This window comes from Salvelinus fontinalis, chromosome 7, assembly GCF_029448725.1.
Source record: "Salvelinus fontinalis isolate EN_2023a chromosome 7, ASM2944872v1, whole genome shotgun sequence".
In the NCBI taxonomy this organism is placed as follows: Eukaryota; Metazoa; Chordata; class Actinopteri; order Salmoniformes; family Salmonidae; genus Salvelinus; species Salvelinus fontinalis.
In genome coordinates this window covers 42,632,592-42,656,022 of record NC_074671.1, presented here as the reverse complement: position 1 = coordinate 42,656,022, position 23,431 = coordinate 42,632,592, and the positions used below count along the sequence as shown (strand labels likewise).

The 23,431-nt window shown below is 45.5% G+C and overlaps 1 protein-coding gene across 2 annotated transcripts in view; it reads left to right on the top strand.

The window, feature by feature from the left end:
* The first annotated feature begins 4,324 nt into the window (after window positions 1-4,324).
* The window catches only part of LOC129859496 (neuropilin-2-like), a 64,074-nt gene continuing 44,967 nt past the window's right edge, over window positions 4,325-23,431 (top strand). For both annotated transcript variants that reach the window (XM_055929347.1, XM_055929348.1), the window contains exons 1-3: window positions 4,325-5,184; window positions 13,465-13,642; window positions 21,968-22,149. In XM_055929347.1, the coding sequence (XP_055785322.1) occupies window positions 5,112-5,184; window positions 13,465-13,642; window positions 21,968-22,149 (433 nt within the window). In that variant the 5' untranslated portion in view covers window positions 4,325-5,111. The remainder of the gene's footprint in view (window positions 5,185-13,464; window positions 13,643-21,967; window positions 22,150-23,431) is intronic.

The window sequence follows — 23,431 nt, the reverse complement described above, 5'->3', positions numbered from 1 at the left end:
ATCAGCATATCGATTGTGCTACCAGGGCTGGTCAAACCCTGGATCTTTGTTATTCTAACTTCTGCGACGCATATAAGTCCCTCCCCCGCCCTCCTTTCGGAAAAGCTGACCACGACTCCATTTTGTTGCTCCAGCCTACAAACAGAAACTAAAGCAAGAAGCTCGCGCGCTCAGGTCTGTTCAACGCTGGTCCGACCAATCTGATTCCACGCTTCAAGACTGCTTTGATCACATGGATTGGGATATGTTCCGCATTGCGTACAACAACAACATTGACGAATACGCTGATTCGGTGAGCGAGTTCATTAGAAAGTGCATCAGCGACGTTATACCCACAGCAACGATTAAAACATTCCCAAACCAGAAACTGTGGATTGATGGCAGCATTCGCGCGAAACTGAAAGCACGAACCACTGCTTTTAACCAGGGCAAGGTTACCTGAAACATGACCGAATACAAACAGTGTAGCTATTCCCTCCGCAAGGCAATCAAACAAGCTAAGTGCCAGTATAGAGACAAAGTAGAGTCGCAATTCAACAGCTCAGACACAAGAGGTATGTGGCAGGGTCTACAGTCAATCACGGATTACAAAAAGAAAACCAGCCCCGTCGCGGACCAGGACCAGGATGTCTTGCTCCCAGACAGACTAAATAACTTTTTTGCTCGCTTTGAGGACAATACAGTGCCACTGACACGGCCGCTACCAAAACCTGCGGCCTCTCCTTCACTGCAGCCGAGGTGAATAAAACATTTAAGCGTGTTAACCCTCGCAAGGCTGCAGGCCCAGACGGCATTCCCAGCCGCGTCCTCAGAGCATGCGCAGACCAGCTGGCTGGTGTGTTTACGGACATATTCAATCAATCCTTATCCCAGTCTGCTGTTCCCACATGCTTCAAGAGGGCCACCATTGTTCCTGTTCCCAATAAAGCTAAGGTAACTGAGCTAAACAACTACCGCCCCGTAGCACTCACTTCCGTCATCATGAAGTGCTTTGAGAGACTAGTCAAGGACCATATCACCTCCACCCTACCTGACACCCGAGACCCACTCCAATTTGCTTACCGTCCCAATAGGTCCACAGACGACGCAATCGCAACCACACTGCACACTGCCCTAACCCATCTGGACAAGAGGAATACCTATGTGAGAATGCTGTTCATCGACTACAGCTCAGCATTTAACATAGTACCCTCCAAACTCGTCATCAAGCTCGAGACCCTGGGTCTCGACCTCGCCCTGTGCAACTGGGTACTGGACTTCCTGACGGGCCGCCCCCAGGTGGTGAGGGTAGGTAACAACATCTCCACCCAGCTAATCCTCAACACTGGGGCCCCACAAGGGTGCGTTCTGAGCCCTCTCCTGTACTCCCTGTTCACCCACGACTGCGTGGCCATGCACGCCTCCAACTCAATCATCAAGTTTGCGGATGACACTACAGTGGTAGGCTTGATTACCAACAACGACGAGACGGCCTACAGGGAGGAGGTGAGGGCCCTCAGAGTGTGGTGTCAGGAAAATAACCTCACACTCAACGTCAACAAAACAAAGGAGATGATTGTGGACTTCAGGAAACAGGAAACAGCAGAGGGAGCACCCCCCTATCCACATCGACAGGACAGTAGTGCAGAGGGTAGTAAGTTTTAAGTTCCTCGGCGTACACATCACGGACAAACTGACTTGGTCCACCCACACAGACAGCGTTGTGAAGAAGGCGCAGCAGCGCCTCTTCAACCTCAGGAGGCTGAAGAAATTCGGCTTGCCACCAAAAGCACTCACAAACTTCTACAGATGCACAATCGAGAGCATCCTGTCGGGCTGTATCACGGTACGGCAACTGCTCCGCCCACAACCGTAAGGCTCTCCAGAGGGTAGTGAGGTCTGCACAACGCATCACCGGGGGCAAACTACCTGCCCTCCAGGACACCTACAACACCCGATGTCACAGGAAGGCCATAAAGATCATCAAGGACAACAACCACTCGAGCCACTGCCTGTTCACCCCGCTATCATCCAGAAGGCGAGGTCAGTACAGGTGCATCAAAGCAAGGACCGAGAGACTGAAAAACAGCTTCTAACTCAAGGCCATCAGACTGTTAAACAGCCACCACTAACATTTAGTGGCTGCTGCCAACATACTGACTCAACTCCAGCCACTTTAATAATGGGAATTGATGGAAATTTATGTAAAAATGTATCACTAGCCACTTTAAACAATGCCACTTAATTTAATGTTTACATACCCTACATTACTCATCTCATACTGTATGTATATGTATATACTGTACTCTATATCATCTACTGCATCTTGCCATCTTTATGTAATACATGTATCACTAGCCACTTTAAACTATGTCACTTTATGTTTATATACCCTACATTACTCATCTCATATGTATATACTGTACTCTATACCATCTACTGCATCTTGCCTATGCCGTTCTGTACCATCACTCATTCATATATCTTTATGTACATATTCTTTATCCATTTACACTTGTGTGTATAAGGTAGTAGTTGTGGAATTGTTAGGTTAGATTACTCGTTGGTTATTACTGTATTGTCGGAACTAGAAGCAAAAGCATTTCGCTACGCTCGCATTAACATCTGCTAACCATGTGTATGTGACAAATATATATATATATTATTATTTTTATTTTTTTGAATCAATATTTTACCAAAAATGGTATGTATATATATATATAGTTCAAATCAAATATCTAAATAATTCATAGTATGACCATCTTAAAACAATTCCATATGTCAGTTTAGCACTCCCTCCCCCAACATCTTCTAAAGAAATATCAAAGCGTCATCAAAGACAATAAACTGTATTCTCTCATGTAATATAGCTAATATTAGCCTGGTAATAGATCTGGTCGTTGGTCAAGACAGCGCAGACCGGTCTGGGACCAGGCTAATGTACATCCCTTTTCAATTAGCTCTGGTTCAGGGAGTTAGTGCAGCTTGCTAATGTTAAGCCTTCCTGTCCCTTGCCTGGACCATAGCTACCCTCTTGTGTTCTGTAAGCAGTGGGATTCTGCCTGGGCTGGACCATAGAGGCATTTCTCAGGCAGCAGATTATTTTGGGCCAGGCAGTGTGTTATTATGTGAAGCTAACGTGGCTGTATTTAGGCAGGCTGATTGTAGAGCTGTTTTGTGCTGGTCTTGGTGGGTTCCCTCCACGAGGCAGCAGGAACATACGACTTTTATTATGCCCCAAATGGCACCATATTCCCAATGTAGTGCACTACTTTTGACCAGAGACCTATTACATAGGGAATAGGGTGACATTTGCCATGCAGCTTTAAGCCTCGAACCACTGTTTGATATGTGCTGTGGTAATGAGATGAGAGAGTCGCTGTATAGAGGGGAACACACACGCATAAAGCACACAAACACTCACTCACACTCATTCGCATACACACACGCACACACTGTATGCCACTGTATGATATATTGTTGACTATATGCTGCTGCCTTTTTTATTTTTTATTAAGTGCCTAACAAATTCTTATTTACAATGACGGCCTATCCTGGCCAAATCCGGATGGCGCTGGGCCAATTGTGCGCCGCCCTATGGGACTCCCAATCACGGGCGGATGTAATACAGCCTGGATTCGAACCAGGGACTGTAGTGACGCCTCTTGCACTGAGATGCAGTGCCCCAAGCCATAAGACTGCTGAACAATGAATCAAATGGCCACCGGACTATTACATTGGCATTTGTTTTGTACACTGCTGCTACTTGCTGTTTATTATCAATGCATAGTCACTTCCCCCCTACCTAAATGTACAAATGACCTCTAACCTGTACCCCGCACACTGACTCGGGTACCCCCTGTATACAGCCTCGGTATTATGTTATTGTATTGTTTTTTACTTTGGTTTATTTGGTCAATATTTTATTAACTCTTCTTGAACTGCACTGTTGGTTAAGGGCTGGTAAGTAAGCATTTCACGGTAAGGTCTACTACACTTGTTGTATTCGGCGCATGTGACAAATAACGTTAGATTTGATTTGATTGGACTGCCGCGCCACTCGGGAGCCCTAATGCATGTACTACTCTCCTTCACCCTTTCCCCTTTTTTTCTTTTGGTTTCTTTGGTTCTTCTCTCTTGAAAATAGCCTGTGGAAATACTCCCGAGCCTGAGATTATAGTGTGTGCGTTATCTGTTGAACCCTTATCTATTGGCGTCACGTGAAGTGTGTGCGTGTGTGTGTGCCCCTCGCGCTTGTGTGTTTTACGAGTGTGCGTGCACCTCTCCATGATCAACAACCAACCAGAGGCGGAGCCGAGGCGCTGACTGTAATGCGATAGCTGCTCTGTTCAAAAGTGCTATTACACACACTCTCACTCACTCACATACACACGCCGCTGGAGCGCATAGACACTCCGCTACAGACAGAAAGACTAGAGTGGTCCCAGAGATGGAATGAATTCTCCTTCGGAAGATATTATATTCATGTTCGTCACACTTCTCATGATTTGCGCTCCATTCTTGTCCTAAATACGGAGACGTCTTGTCGGTTGATAGTTCAGTCAACTGTGTCTCATCGGTCGTAAATGCAGGAGTAAATGACCGGAGTCCTGGAATCCCTGCGAGCACAGGAGAGAGAAGGGGGGAAAGGCAAGCGCTTCAATCGTATTTGGAGGTAGACTAAGAGTCGCTTATCAGACCCTGTAGGAAATACCCCAGGAGGTTCCAAATCAGTGGACAAGCTCTGTATGGAACCGGGGAATTAAGAGGAGTTTATTTCATCCACGTTGCTCCACGAGGCTAGATAACCCAGTCATGACGAAAATATTAAAGTTATAAGGTGGCATCCCAGTGTGTCGTTCAAGTAGCCTATATGCCTGCTTCGGAGGGAAAGCTGTTCACCGCAGTCTTTAGCCCATTTTTATTTAATTAAGTACACTTGGAAGAAACATTATTCGTTGATTGTTTTAGTAAAATAGGCTACGTGGAGTAATAACATTTGTTCCTACATTTTCTGGAAAAAAGGGTCTCTACATTTTCTGCAAAAAAGGGTGTGTATTTTCTTGATGGACAACTGATTTGATCCTGGGAGGTAACATTTATAAATAACAAGACATTGAACATTGCCAAAAATGGATACGCTACCATCGCTGATTGGATTTTTACTTGCAATGTGTCTAACACCGGGAGTCCGTGGAGACAAGGGTAAGTTCTCTTCAACACATGGGCTGTCAAGAAACGTGTCCGAATGTACCCGACACTACCCTTTATGGGTGATTAAAATTCGGAATTTACTTTAAACTATGATAAAAACTGAAAGCTCACATAGTTTTTTTTATTATACCTGTGTCTTGGAGACTGACAGGGAAAATAGCTTGTTTTTCCCTTGGGTTTGAAAACTCGTTTGGTTTTAAAGCACGAGCTCCATCTGTTTCAAATCAGGAATTTCAACACATAGGCCGTGAATGGCATCAGATAGCCTACTGGTTATCAGACAATGTCTATCATGTGTAGTGTAAGCGTACTGGTATTTCCCACAAAATGTTCTCTCAGCCTTGAAAGATGAGCCCATTCTCATTCGTTATCCTAGTTTGTCCAGAACAATATTGCAATTCCACTTCTTTCGTATACCAAGAGTAATTTGACAATATTCCACCCATGAAAAATTACTGGGTGATATGTTATTTGATACTCAAAAGCTATTCTATTATGCCCCCAAAATAGGTCATTACCATTTAATACAAGTTGCCATAGCATGGAGGGGTACATGTTAAAAAGTTCCACTGCCGTTCATGTTAGGCAGGTTTTGTAATTTTATGATCACAGATTTTTTTTAAGTAATAACCCTACATACATTAGCATATAATAGCCCAATGACTGCTTTGTAGGGTGATAATTCCATAACCATTATATAATTAAAAAAGGGGGAAAAACGGACCTACTTTCTTTTTGTTGTTGTGTTTCTTGGTAGAGTTCATGAATGAATGCTAAACTCTATACGCGTCTGTAGACAACATAATCCATTGACCAAAACAAAAATAATGCGCCTCAAGTCGTATTTTGCTGTTAGTGGATAATGACAAGAATATTAGTTAGACTAACCACCACCATCATCATTAATATCAACAAGAACACCAACAACTCGCTCATTATCTCAAGATTCTTGCAATCATTATGGTGATGGTTTGTGCCTCAATCGCACTTGTGCCTCCGCAGCTCGAGGCGGCGCCACACAATCCGCTCGCGCTGCAACATTAAGACCAGAGGACACATTTTGACAAAAAGGCCACCGATGCCACCTTCCATTCCATTCAGAGAATCGTGCTGATTTTACACTAGCTGGCTTGCTTCTTAAGTCACAGTAGTTGTATCCATAATTCATGCGTAAGAGTTGTTTTTTTGGTTGTAGTTTTGGAATCTTGTCCAAGTTCTGACTCCCGATCTAGAGCTCTCCTGAGCTTTAAAACACTGTCTGGTTTCTCACTCCCGTTCTGCTCTGTCTCTGTGCCCTACTCAGTGTCGCATCCCTGGCTGGTTTACAGGAGTAGTCCTATGGTTCTTCCTTAGAATGTGCTCCAAAGTGTGTGTGTGATTCTTGTTTGCATACATTCAAGTGTGTGTGAGAGTGGTTTTGGACCTGCCATTTAGAGAGATTCAATGTGATCTGTTTGCAGTGTTGGCTGCCTGTGTGCCCGTTGATCAGAGACAGATGTGGGCCTTTGGCAGCTCTCCCCCAGCTTGCTCAGATACCTCAGCCTGCCAAAGCACTCACTGTTCCAGCCTTCTCCTGTCCTCCTCAAAACAGCACATCTTGTACATACACACAGCAGCACGAGAGAGAGAAAAAAGGAGATGTGGGAAAGACAGGATGTTGTGAGAGAAAGAGTGACAGAGATGTCGTGCAGGACAAGAGCATGTTTTTCAGGACAAACACCAGAGTGAGAGAGAGAGAGCGCGAGAGAAACAGATAGAGATGAGGAGGAAGGGTACAGTATTTGACAGGAGGGGGTTGAGTACCAAACAGCAGGGTCACAGAGTTTTAAGAACAGAGGGCAGGAAGAGGAACTGATGATGTTGGGCGTATGAAAATGAACACTACACTCGGGGGTCGGAGAGCAGAAGAGAGAAGTCTGTGTCCCAAATATCACCCTTTTCTGTATTTAGTGCACTACTTTTGACCAGAGCCCATAGGGCTAAAGGAGGGAATAAGCTCTGGTCAGAAGTAATGCACTACAATAGGGAATATAGTGACATTTGGGATGCACAGAATGTAACCACAACAGTGTGACTCATCATTGTGTTAGTATAATTAAGTCATTCGTAATAATTAACTAGTAATTAATTAAACATACAGGACCAGTGTGTGTCTTCTTTGTCTCTGTATGTTTACCTTTCTGTTTGTTATAATGCAGATGAATGAAAAGCTTTATTTTCCTCCTCTCTCTCTCTGCTTGATTCTTTCTCTCCCTCGTTCGCTTCTTTCTCTTGTCTCCCCCACCTCACTGTCTCCCTCTCCATGGCCCCTCTCCGCTGCCCCCCCCCCCCTTTTCCCTCTCTCTCCTCCAGAATCTTTTTTTTAATCTGCCCCAGACTCCTATAACACATCAGCAGCGGAGAAACAAGGTCAGAACTGTAGTTGTTAGCATTCAAGAGCTGAAAAACAAAGGGGCTGTGGTTCAATACCTTGGCCAGGAGACGGGCTGGGGGGAGGAGGGGGCCACGCCAGCCCCCTGGAACAAGCCGACTAGGGTGAAATTATAAACAAGGTCACCATAAATAATACACCTATCGGCTAGCTGGTGGCCCCTCGGTCTGCTGCTTAATGTGTGTGCACGCACTCACACACACTGCACACACAGGTCATTTATCTGGACCGCAGTATTTTAGCAAAGCAAAACCCAGCGAAACACAACCATCTGCCTGTGGTCAATTGATCCGTTGATTAATTGATTGCTATACCCAACCCAATGCATTTAGTTGATTAGCCAAAACCACTTAGCCTATTATGAAGAGACATGCATGCGTGCTCTAACTCGGGAGAGAGAGGAGGCTTTAGTCTAGCATGCTAATGGTGAATTAGGGTACCAAATCTGTGTGTTGTTCATTTTGGAACTGAAGTCTAAATGTGTACACTTCAATAGCTATGTTATAACTACGATTTCTGCTGCATATTCATTTAATATTGTTCCATTTTTTTCTTAATCCTTAATATAATAACAATAGACGTTATAACATGTCGTTTAGCAGATGTCTTTATCCAGAGCGACTTAGTGTGTGCGTACAGTTTCATATGGGTGGCCCCAATGGAACACAAACCCATGATACCGACGTTGTCAGTGCTCTACCGTCTGAGCCATACAGGACACTTTAATATTATCTAAAGGTAGGTAGGGCCTTATGGTAGGTGCCTAATGATTAAAGTAAAGAGCTTTGAAAGTCACAAATCCCTCCCTCCCTCCCTCCAGTCTTGTGTGGAGTGGTTAGATTAAAAACAGTCGTGGACACAGCCCCTGTGTAGGGATGAACGAATAGTGCCTCTCATCTCTCTGTCCCCCTGATTCCCTCTCTCGAAGCGATATCACTTTTTAATTAAGGTGGGAGAGAGAGAGAGAGAGAGCAAAAAAAGAGAGAGAATGATGGGGAGATTTATAATGGCCCTTCCACACATTCACAGCTGTTCCCAAAGTGTGACGCCACAGTACACTGATAATACCGCTAATAGAAATTGGTGCATACACACACAGATGTGCAGTCATATGCAGATACTGTATATATAGACGGAGACTTGTACAGTAGATTTGAAGACTTTAAAGCACACATTTTGCTTGCATCCAAGTTCACGCACACATGTGCACATATACACCATTATGTGTAGACCCACACATGGCCTCAACTGTTATTGCTACATATATGTTATATATTATATATCAACATTGTTCATATATGTTGAGGTCGCTATGGCATGTCTGTGCAGTGTTGTGTGCATGCGTGTGTGGAGATGGATGCAGTCCTGAGCCAGCACAGACACAATAATTCATGAGGGTACCTCTCTACTGAACGCTCTCTCCTCATCCTCTCTCCTTATCACACAAACACACATGCACATATAAGACATAGTGCCCTGAAAAAAACACTGTATATTCATAAAAACACAAATATTCACATCCACCCTAACAGAGGACTTATACAAAGACATTCCCAGGCGATAACATACACAATGCGCGCCCGTACCCCCCCCCCCCCCCCCCCTCACATGCACACCTCTCCCCTGCATCTACTGTATATCCTACTGACAGCCCATCAGCTCCTCCAGGGTCAGTCCCCACAGGGATGGTCATGTCTTAATGAGCCTCGTCAGGCTCTCTCCATCTCCTCCTCACACTCTCTTTCTTCCTCCCCCTCGATCACCTCCCTCCCTTCCTTCTCTGCCTTAATCCGTCTCCGTCTCACAACCTTTCTCTGCCACTCTCCATTCCTTCTACCCCTCTCTCAATCCCTCTTATCTCCCACTTTTTTGTCCCTCTCCTCCCTTACCCCCCCTCATCATCCTCATCCCCTTCATCTATCCCTCTTTACCTGCCTTTCTCCCTGCTGGCATCCCTCTCTCCACCCCCCGTCTCCCCGTCGCCCTCCTCCTTAGCTGTACATGAATGGTCTGCTCAGTTCTGGGAGCGGAAAAGTCCTGAGGCTGCAGGATTCTCCCAAATGGCTTAATCTTCCCCTGGCGGTACTACTGACAACTCCGCACAGCTTTTGGAGAATACAATAGGAGACATGGGCTGCGTCCTAAATGGCACCCTATTCCCTATATCCCCCATACTCAACTGGCGGACCGCGGACCGGATCTGGATACAGAACGGGGTCAATACGGACCTCTGGTCCAGGAAAAAATACGAAATAAATATATATATTTAGTACCAGTCAAAAGTTTGGACACACCTTCTAATTCAAGGGGTTTTCTTAATGTTTTACTATTTTTTACATTGTACAATAATAGTGAAGACATCAAAACTATGAAATTACACATATGGAATAATGTAGTAACCGAAAAAGTGTTAAACAAATGCACATTCTTGGCATTCTCTCAACCAGCTTCACCTGGAATGCTTTTCCGACAGTCTTGAAGGAGTTCCCACATACGCTCAGCACTTGTTGGCTGCTTTTCCTTCACTCTGCGGTCCAACTCATCCCAAACCATCTCAATTGGGTTGAGGTTGGGTGATTGTGAAGGCCAGGTCATCTGATGCAGCACTCCATCACTCTCCTTTTTGTTAAAATAGCCCTTACACAGCCTGGAGGTATGTTGGGTCATTGTCCTGTTGAAAAATAATTGACAGTCCCACTAAGCGCAAACCAGACTGGATGGCGTATCAGAATGCAGAATGCTGTGGTGGCCATGCTGGTTAACTGTGCCTTGAATTCTAAATAAATCACAGACAGTGTCACCAGCAAAGCACCATCACACTTCCTCCTCCATGCTTCACGGTGGGAACCACACATGCAGAGATCATCCGTTCACCTACTCTGCGTCTCACAAAGACACAGCGGTTGGATCCAAAAATCTCAAATTTGGACTCATCAGACCAAAGGACAGATTTCCACTGGTCTAATGTCCATTGCACGAAGCAAGTCTCTTCTTCTTCTTATTGGTGTCCTTTAGTAGTGGTTTCTTTGCAGCAATTTGACCATGAAGGCCTGATTCACGCACTTTCCTCTGAACAGTTGATGTTGAGATGTGTCTGTTACTTGAACTCTGTGAAGCATTTATTTGGGCTGCAATCTGAGGTGCAGTTAACTCTAATGAACTTATCCTCTGCAGCTGCAGCAGAGGTAACTCTGGGTCGTCCTTTCCTGTGGCGGGCCTCATGAGAGCCAGTTTCATCACAACAGTCCATCATATCATTTTTGATACTGCACTTGAAGAAAAAGTTCTTTAAAGTAATGTAACTTTAAAGTAATGATGGACTGTTGTTTCTCTTTGCTTGTTTGAGCTGTTCTTGCCATGAAATGAACTTGGTCTTTTACCAAATAGGGCTATCTTCTGTATACCACCCCTACCTTGTCACAACACAACTGATTGGCTCAAACACATTAAGAAGGAAAGAAATTCCACAAATGAACTTTTAACAAGGCACACCTGTTAATTGAAATGCATTCCAGGTGACTACCTCATGAAGCTGGTTGAGAAAATGCCAAGACTGTGCAAAGCTGTCATCAAGGCAAAGGGTGGCTACTTTGAAGAATCTCAAAAATAAAATATATTTTTATTTGTTTAACACTTTTTTGGTTACGACATGATTCCATGTGTGTTATTTCATAGTTTTAATGTCTTCACTATTAGTCTGCAATGTAGAAAATAGTAAAAATAAAGAAAAACCCTGGAATGAGTAGGTGTATATATTGTTTTTACGAGCTCGTGCTTTGACCCCTGGTATCATATAAAGACACATAAGACATGGAAGAATGCATGGAATTGCAGGAAATTACATTTAAAACATATTTTTTTATTTTATTTTCTACCATGCAAAATGTGTATAATTGCCGACAAGAGGGGTGTGAACAGTTTGGGGTTGCATGGGTTGCGAAGTGGGGGTTTGTTACTATGGTGATAAATTACATTATCCATCCGGAGTTTTGCCAACTAGGAAATTTGTGTGACCGGACCTTCTCAAACAGTACTTGAGTACCCTTGCCCTCTATAGTACATTACTTTTGACCAGAACCCTATGGGATTCCCTATGGGCCCTGGTCAAAAGTAGTGCACTAAATCGGGATAAGGGTGCCATTTAAGATGCAGACATGGAGGAGGTGGGGAGAGAAGGACACGCCATAGGCAGACTTTATAGTCCTGCATGTCTGAATCCTCCAGGGGAGATAAAGAGACTTTTCTTTACTTTTGGTTATCTTTTTATTTAGCTTTGGTTGCAGTATTGAGTGATAGGTGTTTTGAGTGATAGGCTGGACTGGCATGTGGGGGGAGTGTGTGCATATGTGTGTGCGTGTGTGCATGCACACGTGTGTATACATAAGTGTGTGTGTGAGTTTCTACCCAAGTAAGAATGGTAGGGTTTCGCTATTATATCAAATGTCACCAAATCCTAAGTGTGCCTTTTAAAATACAATAGCCTTGAAAATGTCAACCCTTGAACAGTCTATTATATTTCAACCCTCCAATCTTTTCCCCTTGCTTCCTTTGATGAGGTGCTCACGTAACTCGGGAATAGGTGAAGCAGATGAAACAGAATATTGAGTCATCGCCATTTTCATTGATGTCCTCATATTCATTGAGCTGCCGAGTGGCGCAGCGGTCTATGGTACTGCATCTCAGTGCTTGAGGTGTCACTACAGACACCCTGGTTCGAATCCAGGCTGAATCGCAACCGTCCCATAGGGCGGCGCACAATTGGCCCAGCGTCATCCGGGTTTGGCAGGTGTAGGCCGTCTTTGTGAATAAGAATTTGTTCTTAACTGATATGCCGAGTTAAATAAAGGTTAAATAAAAAATTCACACTCAGTCTTCCTTTTCCGATGGTCAGGCTGTGTTCCGATTCTCTACCCTTCTCCCGATTTGTTCACTTGTACACTCCCCCTCATGGATTTAAAAGGTATGAACTGGTGTTGGGATAATGGTGGAAACTCCCTCCAGCCATGCTTGCACCAAATGCATGAGGGAGAGTAAATGAGTGCACACTTCGGGAGAAGGGTAAAGAATCGTAACGCAGCCCTCTGTCAGCACGGAAAGAGTTAACCACCCCTAGCATCGTTGTCATGGTGAACATTGTGGAGAGACATTTTTGTCTTCCTAATCTTCCATTTAGAATAATAATGACTGGAAAATCATATACTGCAGTAAAATGACTGATGAGAGGCCTCACTGTATTGTCTGCCGATGTGTTTGTGTGTGCTTTGCGTGTTTGTGTGAGATAGGGAATGGCGAGCGAGGCGTGGGCGTACGGCGAAAATAAAGGCTTTGTTACTCTGGCTTCTCATTACAGATTCGGGGTGAACCCTTGTACCCCTAGACAGGGGGTCTGCTGTCACTTCCTGTCTGGGCCAACCGAGCGATGCTATTGGCAGGCTATTGTTCCTGGGAGAGAGCCGATAGGATCAGGGAATGTGTTCTAATGTTTGCAGATTGCCTTGCCAGAACAACAATTACATTTAGAGAATGCTCCCAGAGGAGAGATAAGAGCCATGGTGTGGGGTTAGTTTGTCTACATGGGAGGACGTGTGCGTGGTTGTCTATTTTGTTGCTATAGTAGAATTCATGTGAACACTACGTATGTCTGACACAGATATTATTACATATCGTGCATCACACATCACTATGGAATAAGAAGACACATTCTCAAATCAATAACTTATCACTTGAATAGCAAGGTTTTTATTCGTAGATGTTTTGAGTCTGTGTATTAACCATATGTCTCTCTATCTCTCTCTCTCACACTCTCATACTCTCTCTCCCTCTCTTTCTCTCTCTCTCAGGTGAGGTCTGTGGGGGCACCCTGGATGCCAGCGACGCAGGGTACATCACGTCCCCGGGCTACCCTCTGGAGTACCCGCCCCACCAGAATTGCCAGTGGGTCATCACGGCCCCGGAGCCCTCCCAGCGCATCGTCCTCAACTTCAACCCCCACTTTGAACTGGAGAGACTGGACTGCAGGTGAGAGAGAAGGGGGAGAGGGGTGATTTGGGGAAAGAGGGCGAGGGAGGCCTTTTGGATATACTTAGGCTAGCCAAATGGTAGAGGGAGGAGGAGAAGGAGAGAGGCAGGGAGAGAAGGAGGGAGATTGACCAGGGATAGTTTTAACTTCAGATCTGCCTTTTAACTGGTTAAACATATGTAACAGAGTGTTCATAGTTAGCCATAGTTACAGTTTTGGCCATTACAGTAGGTAAGAAAGGGCCAAGACTGTCAGGGTTACTACTTGAATATTGAGTGGGGATGAACGAATAGAATTGGTTGATAATAGAGAGGAGGATGAGGTTGATCGGGTGGAGGAGAAAAGGAACGTGGATGAAAGAATGGAGAGAATGGTTGAAAGAAAGACGGGTGATGTGGTGAATTTTACAGGAAAACAGATTTGAGAGAGGGAGAGAGAGAGTTCAGTGGAGCTATTACAGGCCAGATGGGAACCAGCTTGGTCAGTTTCCTCTTTCATAGAGATGTATAATATGAATCATATGCCTTTCTATTGTCTCTCTGACCTCATAGCAGTCAGTCATCATGCTCTGGCGTTGCTTTAGCCCCTGCATCCTACTGCTCTCTTAAAGCTGCATTTGAAGACATTTCTCAGCCATTTCCTGGTTGCAAAAATTCTAATAGTTCACCTAATTTCAGTTTACGTGACAAAACAAGCAAGTATAGTGTAGAGAATCATTCTACTATCTAAATCTCTGTGAAATATATTTTCCATAAGCAATATTTTCAGCTGTTTGAAGCTAGTGTACAAAACTGAAAGTAAAACACGTAAAAACGAAACGTAAGAACGGGAAGCATAGAAATTCCGCACATAAAACAGATCTACCTCTTCTTAGACTTGCATTCAATGAGAATGAGATCTATTACTCAATTGTTTTTCTATTTCTTTTTGTTTTACCCCTTTTTCTCCCCAATTTCGTGGTATCCAATTGGTAGTTGGATACCACGAAAACACAACCCAACCAACAATGCCCACTTAACCTGGAAGCCAGCCGCACCAATGTGTCGGAGGAAACACCATACACCTGGCGACCGTGTCAGCGTGCACTGCACCCGGCTCGCCACAGGAGTCGCTAGTGCGCGATGGGACAAAGACATCCCTGCCGGCCAAACCCTCCCCTAACCCGGACGACGCTGGGTCTCCCGGTTGCGGCCGGCTGCGACAGAGCCTGGACTCGAACCCAGAATCTCTACTGGCACAGCTAGTGCCTTAGACCACTGCGCCTCTCGGGAGGCCCATATCTCCCATTTCTATGTGGCTCAGGTGGTTGTTGAACTTGATGATGTCCCTATCTGGTCTTGTGTAACGTAATGCCCTATTAAAATCCCCCTAGTCATAGATAGCATGTGTAGTTCTGTGATAGACGGATACAATGAATGTGCTCACTGTCGTTAAGCAGTATTTCAAAGAGAGAGAGAGAATTGAAAAGCCTCCTCAGGAATGCTCAACTTTTTTGTGGATTGGTTTTGTATTAGCCTGAGGGGACTGTGTGATCTCAAGCTTTGCCCTCTCACACTTCCACTCAGATGTGTGTGGGTGCTTTTTTGTAAACGCTGTGTGTGGGTGCACATGCCTCTGTTTGTTTGTGTGTGTGCCCCGTGCGTGCGTGAGCGTGCATGTGTGGGTGTGTGTTTCTTCGTGCATGCTTCTCTCTGTGTGTGTATTTCCTTATTTATGCGTGTATACCTGCACATGCACACATGTTTGGGAGAGTGTGTGTAATCGGCAGGGAACACATGGCAACCACTATCCATTCCGCATCCTGTCCCCCATCCTCAGAGAAAAAGGCCCATACTTTACAGCCCCATTAGAAAAGAGAGCCACATCAACAATGTTATTTATTCATAAAGACAAACCTATAACTCCCTTTTCTCACTAATGCTGCTATAGCCTTTTTATGTAGGATGTGTCCCAAAGTGCACCCTATTCACTGGATGTTTTTTTTTTTTTTGACCAGAGAACACTGTACTGTATAGGGAATAGGGTGCCATTTGGGACACACACAGATTTAGTTTGTTGAAGATGTGTTCCTAGGCCCTCATGGCCAAAACAGCAACAAAACAAAGTGGAGAAAGCCAAAGTGCAGCCCGACAGGCAAACCCCCCCCCCCCCCCCAATCTCCCACAGAGTGCTTTAGACTGGGTTCAAATAGCTTCCAGTTAGTGTTTCTGGTGCAGCTGTGTGTTTCCTCCTTCCTGAGTGATTAGGCATAGCAGTATGTCTGACTGAGGAGACAGGAGGGAGACTTGGAGTTTTTCCTCTCCTGGTTTGAGGTGAGGTAGCGGTAATGCTGAACTGTATTCATTAGTGCACACCGTAGAAAACAGTAACAATTTTTGGGCAACGGAAAACATTTTGAAACGAAAACAAGAGTTTCTTATTGAACAAGTTCAAGTTTGTCTCTCCTCATTTCGGCCCGTTTTGTTCTTAGTGAATAAATCACTGGAGGGGCAGGAGACTTGGCCAGGGTAATTATTTAAATGCTATCTGAATATACGGTATATATAATGTAAATATTACAAATGGACTGTGTTTATTGTAAATATGTGATATAGTTGCGAGAGTTGTAAAGGCCTTTAATCTATGGACAATTACAGTTACATGTCTTTTGTATGTCTCATCACCTCATACACATTATGTCAGTGCCATGGTCTCTCTTGAGAGTAAATTACTCTGAGACCCTGAGCATGCGAACTCAAGGAAAGTGTTCGGTTGGCCCACCTAAGGTCAGCCTTCAATTATAACCCACACCATACTGATGAATTAATCCCTCTCCCGGCCAACCAGCACGTTCCCGGGGTTCAAAGAGTCAAACGCTCTGGTAGCTTCAACCGCACAGATCATCACTGCTGCAGCAATAAAATATCCAGTGTTATGCAGACTTCACATATCTGAGGTGGCACTTTAATTCAGAATTTCATTTCAGGCAGAGTCCGGCAGGGTGCCAAATGGCTTTTACCTCCAAGCCCAGAGTAGATTGATGTGGAATAAATGCAATAAAGGCTGAGATGAAATATCAGGCCGATATCTCTAATGCAATCTGCCATTGGCTGGGACCAGGGCTGAAGGGATGATACCGATATGGAGTGCAGGAGGTGCATCCTACTTTCTCCTTAGCTCTCTCTCTCTCTCTCCCTCTCTCTCTCTCCCCCCCCCCCCCCCCCCCCCCCCCTGGTATGGAAGTACTTTATTTTGCACAGTGGGATTAAACTAATTGAAGGATGTTCGCGGCACACCTACACAGTACACACACACACCATAAAAGCTGACACACACTTTCGCAAAGATCAATTTTCCACTCATATTGTTTTTATGCAGCTTTTTTTTATTAGGTCATTTTTATTGTGGGCCCCACATTGGCAACTGGAGGTGACGATTTAGTAGAGCTTTGATATCCGTACAGTTCTATCAGCCTGCAGACGTGTTCCGCCGTAGAATTGATCATTCAACTTTACAAACGGCACCCCATACTATGCATCCCAAATGGCACACTATTCCATATTTAGTGCACTAAATAAGGAATAGGGTGCCATTTGGGACGTACACTTAGTTTCATCACGGGGGAAGTGCCATTGAGGCGTAACAATAGAGAGGTTCAACGTGTGAGTGTGATATCATCCTCTGTGTCTGCTACACTCCCTGGGGGGAGATGGGAGCTGTTGGAATCAGATCAATGGCTGTTTTCCGCTTGTAATGAGGAATTGATGGGCCATAGACGTGGGGAGTGTGTATATGGGGGGGGGGGGGGGGGGGGGGGGGGGGGGGCAGATTAGTGAGGTCATTGCTTCAGGTCTGATCTGCCCAGAGTCACAAGTCATGGTCACTGAGTTACGGTCACATTACGGTCCAGTGTACTTGACCACACCAATAGCCACTAATAGTCAACCAACCGATCACTCCGGTCTTTAAATACAGCCAGCAGCATACCACCCTGCATACCACTGCTGGCTTGCTTCTGAAGCTAAGCAGGGTTGGTCCTGGTCAGTCCCTGGATGGGAGACCAGATGCTGCTGGAAGTGGTGTTGGAGAGCCAGTAGGAGGCACTCTTTCCTCTGGTCTAAGAAATATCCCAATGCCCCAGGGCAGTGATTGGGGACACTGCCCTGTGTAGGGTGCCGTCTTTCGGATGGGACGTTAAACGGGTGTCCTGACTCTCTGAGGTCATTAAAGATCCCATGGCACTTATCGTAAGAGTAGGGGTGTTAACCCCGGTGTCCTGGCTAAATTCCCAATCTGGCCCTCAAACCATCATGGTCACCTAATAATCCCCAGTTTACAATTGGCTCATTCATCCCCCTCCTCTCCCCTGTAACTATTCCCCAGGTCGTTGCTGCAAATGAGAACCTGTTCTCAGTCAACTTACCTGGTAAAATAACGGTAAAAAAAAATAAAAAAAAATAAACATATACACTCTCTCATGCTCAGAGAGAGAGAGAGGGAGAAAGACAGACACACAGACAGAGAGAAACATATATTTTTTAATACAGACGTAAGAAGGTCATACAGGGCATCCCAGCAGTAGATACTCACACCAACCAGACTGGCGGGATCGATGGCGATGCCCCTTTAAAAAGCCTTAGGCCGTAGCCTATAGGCCTATATAGAGTCTTTGTGTTTAGCTGTTAGCGGTTTAGCCCCAGCCTTTGTCTCAAATGGCACCCTATTCCCTAAATAGTGCACGCGCTATGGGCCCTGGTCAAAAGAAGTGCACTATATAAGGAATAGGGTGCCTTTTGGGACGCAACCCCAGTTATCTGTAACTGTAAAGTTACTGTAAGCAACGGCTCAGAGATGCCCGCTCTGAGTGCTATTTGAGCTATTTTGTTCTAAGGCCAGATTGAAGACGGCAGCCGGGGGAATCTGTTGGGATTTCTCTCCCAGCGTCTACTTAATATTTCAGAGGCACTTATGCCTTATTAGGCGTACATGAGGTGCATGAGGTGGCTCTATGCTAGGCAGACTAAGAAGCCTTACTTCCTTTTAGTGTCTGGGCCTCAGCCCTGTTGTTGACCATCAGCGCCCAATATAGCTGCGGTTGTTGAGCACTTTAGATTAAGAGTGAATGGTGGTAACAAATATATATATCGTCCGGAATGGAAGCAACACTCACACAAATTCATAGCCATTTCTGTTGTTGTTGTACACCTCTCAAAATTGCATGTTGTCAGTATAAACTACACAGTTAAGTTGTGAGTGTAGATTATACCTGCCATGCCTCTATTTTAGGAACAGATATTTGCAATTTTTGTCAAGTGCAACACTCATCCCACAGAGTGGTGGAAGTGAACTAGACTAGACTCTGTTCTCAGTGGTGAGTTTGACAGTCTGGGGCAAAGGGTTAGGAGAAATGGTTTCACCCTGGTTATACCATGGTGTTTTCAGAGTGGTTGCTGTGTGTCTCCCTCTCCCAGACACACACATGCAAGCGCACACGCAGACGCACACATGCAAGCGCACACACAGACGCACACATGCAAGCGCACACACAGGCGCACACATGCAAGCGCACACACAGGCAAGCACGCACGCACGCGGACACACAGACGCACACATGCAAGCGCACACACAGACGCACACACGCAGACGCACACATGCAAGCGCACACACAGGCGCACACATGCAAGCGCACACACAGGCAAGCACGCACGCACGCGCACACACAGACGCACACATGCAAGCGCACACGCAGACGCACACATGCAAGCGCACACACAGGCGCACACATGCAAGCGCACACACAGGCAAGCACGCACGCACGCGCATACACACACACTCCCAGGCGAGGCTATCTGTCTGAGGGTCGTCCCTGGCCTGGCGCCTGCAGGGACTGCACAGAGGTGGAGGAAAGTCCCAGAAAAACAAGGAAGGTGTGGAAGGTAATTAGCAGGTTCTGTTAGCAGTTGCGAGGAGGAGAGGAGGGTGAGGGGAGAGGAGTAGAAGAGTGAAGGCATGTCTGGACTGGTGCTAAACAACAGCCCCAAAGGACTTCCTTAAGTTTACACTGTTCACCCCTTATGGGTTTCTTCTGGCCTCTATGGAGAGCTGGTTGAAACCATCATGGGTCCCAACAAGCAGGACTCCACAACCCATAAAGACCCAGTCACATAGTGAGGGAGAAGGGGGAAACGAAGGAGTCAGAAAATGCAAGGTGAACTATAATGGACTGAGTGGGATTAGGGTCTGTCTCTGTCTGTCTCTGTCTGTCTCTGTCTGTCTCTTTCTGTCTCTTTCTGTCTCTGTCTGTCTCTGTCTGTCTGTCTGTCTGTCTCTCTGTCTGTCTGCGCACACATGGATGTGTGTGTGTGTGTGGATGTGTGTGTGTGTGAGAGACTGTTCTCCCACTCGGCCAGCCTTCATCCATGTATTCATCAGGGCCTGGGGAGAAGGAGAGCTCAGGTCAATAATCACATCTGAGAAACACTCAGTCATCGCTTCTAATCCACGACAGGCGAGAGAGCCCACTCCCAAATCAATTAAAACCTAATTAGGCTCTCATTTTCTTCTCAGGCGTTTTATCTTTTACGTACACACTGTAGTGTGTGTGTGTGTGTGCGTGTGTGTGTGTGTGTGTGTGTGTGTGTGTGTGTGTGTGTGTGTGTGTGTGTGTGTGTGTGTGTGTGTGTGTGTGTGTGTGTGTGTGTGTGTGTGTGTGTGTGTGTGTGTGTATTTGTCTTAAGCATGTGTCAGTTACAGCCAAAAAACACACATACTTTGTACACACACACACACTCATGGATTGCTAGTTTTCTAAGCTTCACCAAGGGAGCTCTGGAGTAATCCTCTTTTAATAGCCACCGTGATGTAGCATTAGGTGGGAATGTGTGTGAATTGGATCAAGGCCCTCATATTAGTGTAGTTTGATCCTGGGCCTCTGCAGGTTTTTGTTCCAGCACAAACACACTTCACTCAACTCATCAACAAAATCATCAAGCCCTTGATGAGTTAAATCAGGAGTGTTAGTGCTAGGCTGTAACAAATATGTGCACACCCTGCGAGGTTCCCAGAACAACCATTAACGGTCACTGATCTCTAGAGACTGTGTCAATCTAAACATTCCTGCTCCCAATGACAGTGTATGGGGCTGTATTATTTGCGTGTGCGTGCATGCGTGCTGTTGTGTTTGCATGTCTGTGTGCATGTGTGTGTGCGTGTGTGTGTGCGTGCACACGTGGGTCCAACACAGAACAGTGATCCAGTGCTGTGCTGAAGGCTGCTGAAGGCCTTTCATTGTAATTAGATGTGAGACTGTTTCAACGGCTCTTGTTTGACGGCTCTGTCACATATCCAAGGGGAGGGTTGAGGGGGACGCTTATTAATTATTGGTCCCAGGAAGTCCACTGTGGAAAAGCTGAAATTCGCTGTTTTCATTCATCTGCTTGCTCTGCACTCATATTTAGCCTCACGTTGAAGTGTTTTACCTTTTTCCTTACAGGACAACCAGGGCTACAAGTTGATAAACAATTTGACATGAACAATTGCATTCATGAATTTGATTGATGAATGTCAATAAAGATATAAGGTCTGCCAAGCAAAAACCTGATAAAAATTTCAGGAAAAAAAGTACAGAAATTGTTTGCTCACTGGGAAATGAATATCCAACTAGTCAGTGACAACTGTGTGGAGTTTGGAGGTTGTGACAGCAACTATGAGCTTATTACAGTATTATAGACACTATGTCCTGGGATTTCTTATGATCTTCTATGTAGAAGAACACACAGGCATGCACGCACACACGCACCCTTACGCACATGCAGGCACACGCACACACACAGTATCTCATTCTCAGGTATGCCCCTTTCCTAGCTTCTTAAGTGTCAGTGACTCGTTTCTGTTGAGTTGGCTAATTTTGGAGAGGAAGGGGGGATTTGTCTGAGTTCAAGTTTCCCCTCTCTCTGTCTCTGCAATGACAGTTAAGAATTTGGGAGAGAGTTCAGGGAGGTCAATAGGTCTTAGGTCAAAGGTCATATGGACTAGAGTTCAATCACATTGAGCCCCAAAGCTGTTTTTTCTCTATTCTTCTCTTTGTCCTTGGTTTTAACCTTGAATCATCCATTCAAGCATTCTACTGAAATCAATACATCCTCTTTTAACATATACATGATTAAAGAAATCCATAGGTAAGATGTCCAAATTAGGACAGTCTTAGTTTTGATTAAACAGCTCTTCCTGAGAGTAAGGGAACTCCTGCTGAGATTGAAACAGTTCCTGCGTCTGTCCTAATATGGACGCCGCACATCAAAACATTTCATGGATTTTTCATGAAATTCTCTATATCTCATTCTCAGGTATGATTTCATTGAGATCCGTGATGGTGGTTCGGACTCGGCTGAGCTGCTGGGTAAACACTGCAGTAACATCGCCCCCCCGGCCATCATCTCTTCTGGTACTGCCCTGCATATCAAGTTTGTCTCCGACTACGCCCACCAGGGGGCTGGCTTCTCACTGCGCTACGAGATCTTCAAGACAGGTGAGCCAATACTCAAATGATGTCCGGCACCTCGTTATTGAGGCGTTTTTATAGATTTTTATTTGTGGGGCGGGGGGGGGGGGGGTTCATGATCTTTAAGACAGGTGAGTGAATTCTCTAATTCTGCCTGATGAGCTCTTATTGGGGTGTTTTGATTGGTTGTTGATCGTTGGGGGGGGGGGGGGGGGGGGGCGATGTTATTGGTTGTGTGATTGGGACGTTGATGTTTGACTGGATGCTGAAAGGTTGGGATGGAGACATATGTAGAGAGATTTTGGCCAATCTTAGATGGACGCCAAGTTGTTGCCTCCGAGCATTCTATTTATTCAATAGAAATGTGTATTTAGAAACCTGTGGACTGCCATTGGTCAATATTGCCCATGAGGCGCCAACATGGCTTTCATCAAACCATGTAATGTGATCTAAGTTCATCCTAATACATTTTTGGGTTGAAACCACAATGTCCAGGGGATTGGCTCTGGGTGGCCATTCCCCTAACTAGCTAACTAGCCTTGTGCAACGGTGGGATATTTGACTGAGTTCTTGCTATGGATGCCTTGGGCAGAAGGACCTATGATGACCTTCCCTTCACGTGGGGGAGTCTACCTCACACACGCACACCCATAGACACACTCGCTCACCTCGCAGACTCACACACACCCCGACCAATTAACTTCAAAAGAGGCAGGGAGGAAAATAAACATGGTTTTACAGGAAAGGAGGAAAAAAGCCTTAACTCTTTTCATCCTGTCTGAAAAGCATCTCAGGAATGCCTCTTTTAACTGGCCTGGGATCTGCTTCATCTAGAGAGGGGGGGGGGGGGGGGGTGGAGAGAGGTTACAGGCTGTATAGGGAGATGATGAGGAGGGAGGGGTGAGGAGGAGGGGGCAGGATGGGCGAGGGTGATTGAGAGGGGCTACAGGCGGTGAGGAGATGATTACTGGGAGAGGGAGAGGGTAGGGTGAGGATGGGTTGGGATTTGAGTTTAACGACGGTGCTGGTGGTGGTAGTGCATACGAGGAAGTGTACTTGACATACAGTACACTTGCGGTAGTGTGCTGATACACTGTACTGAGCTATGCTGATACACTCTGTACTGAGCTGGGCTTTGCTTGTAAGATCCCATTGACATTGATTTGTTTGGGTGGGATTCAGGTAGTAGTACCTCTTCTGTTTCAAAACGTTTTTAAACGTGATTTGAAAAACAACCGTTTTGAACGTGGCCCAGTTTTGTCATTTAGCTCTGTTACCAAGGCCACCAGCACAATGATATGATGATGTG